The sequence below is a fragment of the Hemibagrus wyckioides genome, linkage group LG02, assembly GCF_019097595.1.
Source record: "Hemibagrus wyckioides isolate EC202008001 linkage group LG02, SWU_Hwy_1.0, whole genome shotgun sequence".
NCBI classification, from domain to species: domain Eukaryota; kingdom Metazoa; phylum Chordata; class Actinopteri; order Siluriformes; family Bagridae; genus Hemibagrus; species Hemibagrus wyckioides.
In genome coordinates this window covers 21,218,121-21,228,293 of record NC_080711.1, presented here as the reverse complement: position 1 = coordinate 21,228,293, position 10,173 = coordinate 21,218,121, and the positions used below count along the sequence as shown (strand labels likewise).

The 10,173-nt window shown below is 36.6% G+C and overlaps 1 protein-coding gene across 1 annotated transcript; it reads right to left on the bottom strand.

Annotated features, from left to right (window-relative positions):
- Positions 1-5,516: 5,516 nt before the first annotated feature.
- LOC131364315 (uncharacterized) lies at positions 5,517-10,173 on the bottom strand. The gene is made up of 7 exons (XM_058407422.1): positions 10,083-10,173; positions 9,289-9,329; positions 9,123-9,188; positions 8,971-9,036; positions 8,143-8,167; positions 6,834-7,064; positions 5,517-5,691 (listed from the first exon to the last, which is right to left on the bottom strand). The coding sequence occupies exons 1-7, from the start codon at positions 10,171-10,173 to the stop codon at positions 5,528-5,530; spliced, it is 684 nt and encodes a 227-aa protein (XP_058263405.1). The 3' UTR covers positions 5,517-5,527.

Below are 10,173 nucleotides of genomic sequence, written 5' to 3'. Positions count from 1 at the left end.
CTGTAACTTCACGAATAAAAAAGTGATACAAGCTGATTAAATGGTTCATATCATGAGATATGAGTTCATAGAGTTCACTGCATGTGAGAGTTAAATGTAAATTACTGTAAACTAACTCAAACATTCTGAGTGGCTACAAGCGTCGTCTTTAAAAGAAATTCCCAAGAGGAGGATTATCCAGCGAGAATTACTTCATATTTGGATTTACAAGCATGGACAGTGACAAGGCCAAACAAAAACAAAAACAAAAGGTTGAGAAACATTTCACTGAAAAATGTCTGAAATATAAAATTACCAGAATGACAGCCGACTTCTGAGGGTCAAGGCTGGTGCTCCGGAGCTGGATATTTATCTCAGTGACCTGAATAAAGCACAAAGATTAAAATTTGCTGTTTCAACCAAAAGCATCTAAAGAATACACTAAAAATAACAGAAATATAAAATTACCAGGGCATCAGCTGACATCTGAGGGTCGTGTTCAGAGCAAAGGAGCTGGACGCTTGGATCAGTGACCTTAATACACACACACACACACACACACCAGTTAAAAATGAAAAACTAATACATTTGATATTGTAGTATATAATATATTAATCCTAGTCCTTTTTTCCTGACACATACCTCGGTGGTCTCGGCTTCCTCCACATCATCAACAACAGATCCTGAAAACATTTGACACATTTAACCACATCAGTATGTCACGGAGATGACAAATTTCATCAGTGGAAACTGACATTCATGTAGGAAAGAAAATATTTCAAGAAGACACTCTCTCATCCCCTTCATGTCTTTAATCAGAGTGTTATATTAGTGATCAGTAAGGAGAAACGAGTCTTATTGAAGAGGAAGGGAAATAAAAAGGCGAGTTGGTGAGGGACTGACTCTTTACAGCTGCTACAATGATGCGCTAACAGGAACTCACTCATTACCACAACATTCACTCTAACTATTAACACATCAGAAGAAACAATGCCGAGACCAAGAAGAGAAATAAAACACTTCAACGAGAATAATAATAATAATAATAATAATAATAATAATAATAATAATAATAATAATAATAATAATCCCGGTGCTAACAGTAACTCCGCTTCATGTCAGGCTTCGTGACTCCGCCCTGTACTTGATTATTTTCCTAGAACTTCAAGACTATTTCTAAAAGTCTAAAAGTCATGATGTTGTGCCTCAAAATGTTTTAATCCACACAATTATCACTTTTATACTTTAAAATGCTCTTGATATGAGCCATGTAGCATCGCCGGCTAATGTTAGCTCAGTCACGCGCCTTAGCTTTCGACTAGCTCTGTTAGCTAAACTACACAGGAGATTTGATCCTGTTTGTCCTCTGTACCGATGAAAGTCATTCATTTTCCACACACACTCTCTTTGTAAGTTCTAAAGCGATTAGAAACACACAGACTGAGTAAAAAGTGAGCTTTTCTCACCGTGAGCAGCTTGAAGTTCAGCAGCTTGAAGATCGCTGCTCCTCTTCAGCCAGCGATACGCGCAGTATCCCGCGGAGGTGAGCGCGAGCATCCCGGCGGCGCAGGCCAGGCCCCGGCCTGTCCATCTACCTAGGAAGGGAAGATACTTACCTAAATCCATCATTTCTCTTCAAGAAAATCTGCTGTTTATCCTTGAAATATCTCCAGGTAATCCGCAGTGTCGCTGTCTCCGTCGTTTTCTTTTGAAATCTCTTTTAAAAGCCTTCTAGATGACGCAAGCACGCGCTCTGGACTTTTAAATGAAAACCACAAAAAGGGGCGGGACTTTCAAAAACAACAACATGGCGCGTTATATTCTTAATATTTTATTTAAGCATTAATTAAGGTTATAATGCATGGTGATTATGTTTCAATAAAATCTGATAATAAATGGTTAATAAATACACTTTCCTGTCATAACAGCTTGTCATATTCACTTATATCAGGAGGCAGTAGAGGGCGCCGCTGTGATTTGTATACAGACACGTCAATTCCTCCGCCATGTTGGAAAGGTCGGCGTTCTGTTGGGAACCAGCGGAGGTTTTATATGCAGTATATGGTCGACCCTCAAAAAATCATGCTGTAACTCGCATGCTGTAAGTTGTAACTTCCCTTAACAGCTTGGTTTTAATTACAGCAGGCTTTTTCTGCTTAGTTATTTTAGCTGTCAGACTTCTCAGAGGCCTGAGCCCAACCACTAAGAACAACACCTAAACTCAATCATTTGAAGGGGTGTCCTAAAACTTTTGGCAATATTGTGTATTTCAAACAGAAAGAGTGAGCTCAGCTTCCCAAAAAGAAAGCTGCACGTTTAATGTAACTTAATTCCACAATATATTTTTTTAAATCTTTATTTAAATAGTTTAAAGTAGCTCCCAGAAGAGCTGGTAAACAATAGTCAAATGCCATTGCACAATCATATTTCATATGCGACTGCACCTTTCATTTTCATTTTTGGCCTAGGATGATTTTTCTGTCATTTTCATACTAATGTCTGGCAACCGTTCAATCCAGCAAATGAGTAATAGCCAGAAATGAACTTGATCTTGTATAATAGTTTCAAAAATATGGATATTTTAAATGTCCAACACACAGGAGAGAATATACATCTATAGTATACATTTATTTCATATTTCAACATATTTCATTTTATCTTCAGTACTGAGCAAGAGTGTTAAAATTGAATACAATATATAAATAATAATAAACCTACAAATCTTGTTAAGTATGTTTACAAAATGTCTTAAGAATCAGTGGGATAAGGTGGACTAGGAAATTTAGAGTATTACTAATTATTTCAATCAATATGGAAATCAATATTAGTTAAGATATATTAAGGGAATATTTAGAACAATCCAGTAAAAATCAGCAAGTGGTAACAGGTCAGTCAGAGAGAATGAAAATATTTTGGTTCTTTGACCTCCATGAATCCACAGCTTCGGAAAATGTGGGTTTGTCATGTGACTATAGCAAGTATATGTTTTTGTACTGATGTCTAAGGGGAAGTATCACTGTGTGTCACGGGCGCAGTAATAAACTGCAGTGTCTTCTGTCCTCATGCTGTTCATCTGCAGATACACCTGCTTCTTACTGTTGTCTCTGGAGATGGTGAAGCGGCCCTGAACAGCGCTGGAGTAATATATGCTACTACTGCCACTTGAGATGTATGCAACCCATTCCAGTCCTTTTCCAGGCGCCTGTCTGATCCAAGCCATATCATAGCTACTACTAAATCCAGAGGCTGTGCAGGTCAGTTTATGAGACTGATCAGGTTTGATGATGTTTCAGCATAAATGGTTCAAATACAGGATTTCGTTTGCATGACACGCCCACTAGAGATATAAAAACATTCACAGAGGAACAGCTGAGATGAGAAAAAGCTTCCTGTAAGACTCTGGGTGTGTTTCATGCTGTCAGGTTCATCACTGCTCTTTACTCATTAGATCTCATGTCTTTTTAATCCATCACTGTTTATCACTGTAACACCCAGAAGAATGTTCTGGTTTGTTCAGAATATGTCTTTTTTTATCTGTGTGTCTAATAGAAACTGAATTTAATTAAAGAAATAATTCAGGTCACAAATCAGTAATTTATTTAGTCAGGAGCTAACAACTTGTCTGTTGTTAAATCTTGTGAATTTTGTGTGAATGATGGAATAAAGCATCTGCTTCTCTTTTTTACGTATCCTTTCTGAATAAACCACAAGGAGCAAAACCCTTAATCCAGTAGACTTTGAGAGGATTTCTCTAATATGTTTTAGCCTTCAGTATTTCACATAAACCTATTATATGAAATGTAAATATTTCACACCTGCTAAAGAAATTAAAGCATTCCCTTAATGAATTAATCAGTAAAACTCAAACCTACCAGAGGTTTCACATCATCATGATAATGACTGAGGGATAATGTAGGATAGAATGTATTTTTTATTCTGTTTTCATATCATACTACATATCAAGTGTAAAATTGGTAATATTCAACACAAATATTCCTAAATTATGATAAATGAGATGATTGATAATGAGTCTCATACAGAATGCAGTTTGTGGATTCACTATTTTCACTTTATTTGTTAAACTCTGCTGCCTCCTTCAGTTGTTTCAATTATTGCACCTCACACTGTGAGAACAGACTGTGTGTTAAACACAACACACTGCTGGAAACATGCTGTATTATTCCTGAATCCACTCAGTAAACACTGATTCAACTGTTGGTTAAAAATCCTGTAAAATGAAGGGATTAATAATAGTTCAGAATAAACTGATAATAAACTCTTTCAGTAATGTTTTCTTTTTTATTTAATAATGACTTTGTGTGACTGTGTTTTAAAACACTGCAAACTATTACGACTTTATTACAATAGAAGAAAGTGAAAGTGTGACAGATGATTTATTAGTTGCATTGAGAGGATGTGTGTAACATGTCTCATAAGGTTTTTGTAAGAGGAATCCACTATTCTGTCTCACTGTGTGTAACCAGCGCAGTAATACACAGCTGTGTCTTCAGTCTGCATGTTCTGTCCTCCAATTGTTATTGTGTTAGTAGAAGTGTCTCTGGAGATGCTGAACTTATTTTTCAGTTTGTCACTGTAATAAGTACTCCCACCACTACTGATGTATCCAATCCACTCCAGAGCTTTTCCTGCAGGTTGTCGGATCCAAGCTGTACGATAGCTTGTAACTGAATATGAAACCTTGCAGTGGATGGAGAGACTCTGGCCTGGCTGGACTGTCATGGAAGCAGGCTGAGTCAGTTCCACACCATGTACATCTGTGGAGGAAAACACATGGTGATATCTCACACAATATCTGCTGCACCCTTATTCTTCATCTAGTAAATGAATGAATTTGATAAAGCACTCACAAGAAGCAGCTGCCAGCAGGAGCAGTAGAGATGTAGAGAACATGGTGTGTGTTGTTTGTACTGGAGTCTTCTCTGTTCTCCAAAGTTTAACAGACACCATCACATCATATAAATAGAGTGAGATCCAGCTCTGATGCTTGGATTTGCTTATCTGCTGATGATGGGAGGAGAATGTATCTGAAATGTATTTAAATCATGAGGAGGAGATTCATCTGATGGAGGATATGTGGGTTTATAATGGGGAGAACAACTCCTTTGTTTAACTCTTTTGTGTAACCATGCCTTTCTACAGTATTCATGCTGTAATCCACCTATAATTGTGATTTATAGCATTCATCTGCCTCCATGAACATAAAGAATGAGTTTTTCTTATGCTCTCTAACCAACAAATGAACTGTGTGTATTTACCAGTGATATACAATTCATGCTAATAGATATGTTATGCCTGGAATAAAACATTGGATGTGATATATATAGTTTTTGTGAAAAAGAAAGTACACTCTTAAATTCTAGGATAATTCAAACTGTTTGTCAATCGTCTTATAATCATTCCCAGATTTATGGGCAACAACAGTTGCTTCTCAAACATCTCGGCTGATGTCTTTTCTTCTTGCCTGAATGCTCTAGAAAAGCAAACTGACAAAACTTCTACTTCGATAGAGATGATGATGACAAGCTATTCAAGGGTACAGCATGTTTTTATTGGTGTCTTTAGTGATGGAGAACTGGCCCTGCAATGACTGAGTGAATATGCTTCCCACTGAGAATCCAGAGACAGTACAGGACAGAGTGATGGACTCTCCAGGTCTCTTCACCACAGAAGCTGAGGACTGTCCATAAGAATCTGGAGGAGAAGAGTAGAACTAGGTAATGTTATCTTATAATGATTATAATGCTAGTAATTATAAACTTACATGAAATGAGTAGTAATAAAATACACAGTCCTAAAATCATCCTTCTCTGAGTTCTGCTTCACCCAGATTTAAAGTGTATGGGAGTGTTATCTATCACAGAGCTCACTGGAAACTAGAGCAGGCAAGAACATGCTGTTTATACACGACTCTATTTGAATAGGGAGTGTCCATGACCACTATGGAGGTGTTCAGTCCACATCCACATGCTGCTCACTGTATAGCTGATCTATATTATATTTAAGTCTGCATTTAAATATATGGGGTTTTTGGTGTAGAATGTAATCAGCATTCTTCAAAATTAAGGGTACATCAAAAATATATGTACAGTAGGTTATAACTGCAGTAATTTACTAGCAGCTCTGAGTTCATTACTGAAGTGAAACTCACAGGATGAAGCTGCCAGCAGCAGCAGAACTGGAAGGAACATCTTTTATCTAAAAGCAGTGCTAAACTCTCCAGAGCCCACAGTGACCGTGGCTGATATTTCTCTATATGTAGCTGTAAGGGGAACATTTTGCATATTCATTTACATATTGTTATGATGGTGTTCTGCAGGTTTTAATAATCACAATGGAAATGTTCCTTGGTGATTAAATTTGTTTGTATTTATTTAAGACTCAATATGCAAGATAAATGTTGGTGTATAGTATGTAAATGACTTTTAATGATTTTAAAATGTTTCCATAGTTCTCACTCTGTCACACTGTGAAATATTTCTGTGATTAAAACAGCATGTGGAGAAAAATTTTATACTGTCTGGACCTCATGTTGTGTGTGTTGTATTATTTTTTCTTTGCCTAAATTTAGAATTGAATTAAGTAATCTAACAACAGTAAATGTACAAACAATCAGTTAAAGTCGGCAAGTGGTAACATGTAAGTCAGAGACACTGTAAATAGTTTGGTTCTTTGACCTCCAGGAATCTAAAAAGTGGGTTTGTCATGTGACTGTAGCAAGTATGTGTTTTTGTACTGATGTCTAAGGGGAAGTATCACTGTGTGTCGGGTGCAGTAATAAACTGCAGTGTCTTCTGTCCTCATGCTGTTCATCTGCAGATACACCTGCTTCTTACTGTTGTCTCTGGAGATGGTGAAGCGGCCCTTAACAGTGCTGGAGTAATATTTGCTACTACTGTCAGATGTTATAGTTGCAACCCATTCCAGTCCTTTTCCAGGCGCCTGTCTGATCCAGTCCATCCAGTAGCCTCCAATGTCTAATCCAGAGGCTGTGCAGGTCAGTTTATGAGACTGATCAGGTTTGATGATCACTGGATCAGACTGGATCAGTGTCTGACTGCAAGAATCTGCAAGAACATACAAACATTTGTGTTAATGTTAAAAAAGCAAGTAATAAAATACTTAAAATGTTTCTTTATAACAAATAATAATACTAACATCGAATGAAGATTGCTAGAGTAAAGTAACTCAAAACACTGCCTAGTCCCATCTCAAAGAATTAAAATGATTCCTGCTGCTGTAAATGAACACAAACTGCTGGTATGTTGTTGGGCTGAATGTTTCAGCATAAATGGTTCAAATGCAGGATTTCATTTGCATGACACGCCCACTAGAGATATAAAAACATTCACAGATGAACAGCCGAGACGAAGCTTACTGTATGTTTCACATTTTCAGGTCATTAACTGTTATTTTTGTGGTATTTTCTAGTGTGCCCTAACACTCCTGCTGCTTGTATTGAAGTATTATTGCACTGTGCTAAGCATAAATACACAAACTTTCCTGATCCTGCTCATTTATCATTTATTTTCTAAATATTTTATAAAACCCCAAAAATGAGTATAACTGTAGAATTTATAAAATAAACTGAATATTGTTGTTAAATATAGATCACTTTTGCAGAGTCCCAAAAAAGCAATTATCTGTTATTTGAGTTAAATGAAGCTGGAGAATGATTAGAGTGTTTAAAGAGAGAGATGCTGAATGTGTTAAAATATACTGAGAAGGGCTTCTTTACAAAGACTGACATCTAGAGGCATAAAAACAAACAAGTAGAGAATTATAATTTAATAATAATTTATACTGTATCCTGGAATGAGGGTTTTGTTGAAATAAAAATGTAAATCTGATTTTACAGACATTGTATAATTTTAACAGAAAAACACACCTGCTTAGCTAACAATAACTAAAAATCCTCTATGAAAAGAATTTATAACTAATTACAAACTTTGACAACAAATTATGATGAACATAAGATCATTGGCATTTTGGCATCTCTATAAATGCAAAGAAAAAACTATCAGATATCTAAATGTTATATTTTGATGTTAAATAAATGCCTGATTCTAATTATTGTATAATACACTGATGTTTAAGGTAAAAAAAAAAAAAAAACAGTCTACCTATTACATTAGGAAATATCACAGCTATATCCAGCAGCCCCTTCAACCTGTACACCAAAACAGGAAAAGAGCCATTTTGCGTGCGCTAACATTATATAAACTCTGTCCCTGACTACACCTCAATAAAGCCTGATGACCAAAGAGCAGATCCCACCAGTACAGCCTCAAGAGCAAACATGCTGCTTGTTTATTTCCTGGTGCTGTGCATATCTGCATCTTGTAAGTTCACACATTTGTTTAAAGCATCTATCGTTGTACTTTGTGTAATTGTTCTTGAGATTTTTTAGAGAAATTTGATTAATATGTACTTTTTACATTTTTTATTGCAGTTGTTTTTGGCACAATCAATTTTGCTCAGCCAGGTCTGTAAGGACGCGCTCGAGGCAGGCGTAGTAGAATCTCAGAAGTGAAGGAAGTTGTGACATTAATACAGTGCACACACACACACACACACACACACACACCTGTTAGAAATGAACAGCTAATATATTTTAAATTGTTGTATATAGTATTTTACCTGTACTACTTTTTACTGACACATACCTCTGTGACTACTGTAACTTCACGAATAAAAAAGTGATACAAGCTGATTAAATGGTTCATATCATGAGATATGAGTTCATAGAGTTCACTGCATGTGAGAGTTAAATGTAAATTACTGTAAACTAACTCAAACATTCTGAGTGGCTACAAGCGTCGTCTTTAAAAGAAATTCCCAAGAGGAGGATTATCCAGCGAGAATTACTTCATATTTGGATTTACAAGCATGGACAGTGACAAGGCCAAACAAAAACAAAAACAAAAAGGTCGAGAAACATTTCACTGAAAAATGTCTGAAATATAAAATTACGAGAATGACAGCCGACTTCTGAGGGTCAAGGCTGGTGCTCCGGAGCTGGATATTTATCTCAGTGACCTGAATAAAGCACAAAGATTAAAATTTGCTGTTTCAACCAAAAGTATCTAAAGAATACACTAAAAATAACAGAAATGTGAAATTACCAGGGCATCAGCTGACATCTGAGGGTCGTGTTCAGAGCAAAGGAGCTGGACGCTTGGATCAGTGACCTTAATACACACACACACACCAGTTAAAAATGAAAAACTAATACATTTGATATTGTAGTATATAATATATTAATCCTAGTCCTTTTTTCCTGACACATACCTCGGTGGTCTCGGTTTCCTCCACATCATCAACAACAGATCCTGGAAAACATTTGACACATTTAACCACATCAGTATGTCACGGAGATGACAAATTTCATCAGTGGAAACTGACATTCATGTAGGAAAGAAAATATTTCAAGAAGACACTCTCTCATCCCCTTCATGTCTTTAATCAGAGTGTTATATTAGTGATCAGTAAGGAGAAACGAGTCTTATTGAAGAGGAAGGGAAATAAAAAGGCGAGTTGGTGAGGGACTGACTCTTTACAGCTGCTACAATGATGCGCTAACAGGAACTCACTCATTACCACAACATTCACTCTAACTATTAACACATCAGAAGAAACAATGCCGAGACCAAGAAGAGAAATAAAACACTTCAACGAGAATAATAATAATAATAATAATAATAATAATAATAATAATCCCGGTGCTAACAGTAACTCCACTTCATGTCAGGCTTCGTGACTCCGCCCTGTACTTGATTATTTTCATAAAACTTCAAGACTATTTCTAAAAGTCTAAAAGTCATGATGTTGTGCCTCGAAATGTTTTAATCCACAAAATAATCACTTTTATACTTTAAAATGCTCTTGATATGAGCCATGTAGCATCGCCGGCTAATGTTAGCGCCTTAGCTTTCGACTAGCTCTGTTAGCTAAACTACACAGGAGATTTGATCCTGTTTGTCCTCTGTACCGATTAAAGTCATTCATTTTCCACACACACTCTCTTTGTAAGTTCTAAAGCGATTAGAAACACACAGACTAAGTAAAAAGTGAGCTTTTCTCACCGTGAGCAGCTTGAAGTTCAGCAGCTTGAAGATCGCTGCTCCTCTTCAGCCAGCGATACGCGCAGTATCCCGAGGAGGTGAGCGCGAGCAT

Excerpts from the sequence above, each read along its gene's own strand:
- LOC131364315 (XM_058407422.1), bottom strand. The coding sequence starts at position 10,173 with ATGCTCGCGCTCACCTCCTCGGGATACTGCGCGTATCGCTGGCTGAAG. Across the intron at positions 9,037-9,122 it reads AGATGTCAGCTGATGCCCTG|GTCACTGAGATAAATATCCA; the intron begins GTAATTTCACAT and ends TGCTTTATTCAG. Across the intron at positions 8,168-8,970 it reads AGAAGTCGGCTGTCATTCTC|GTTGAAGGGGCTGCTGGATA; the intron begins GTAATTTTATAT and ends TTTGGTGTACAG.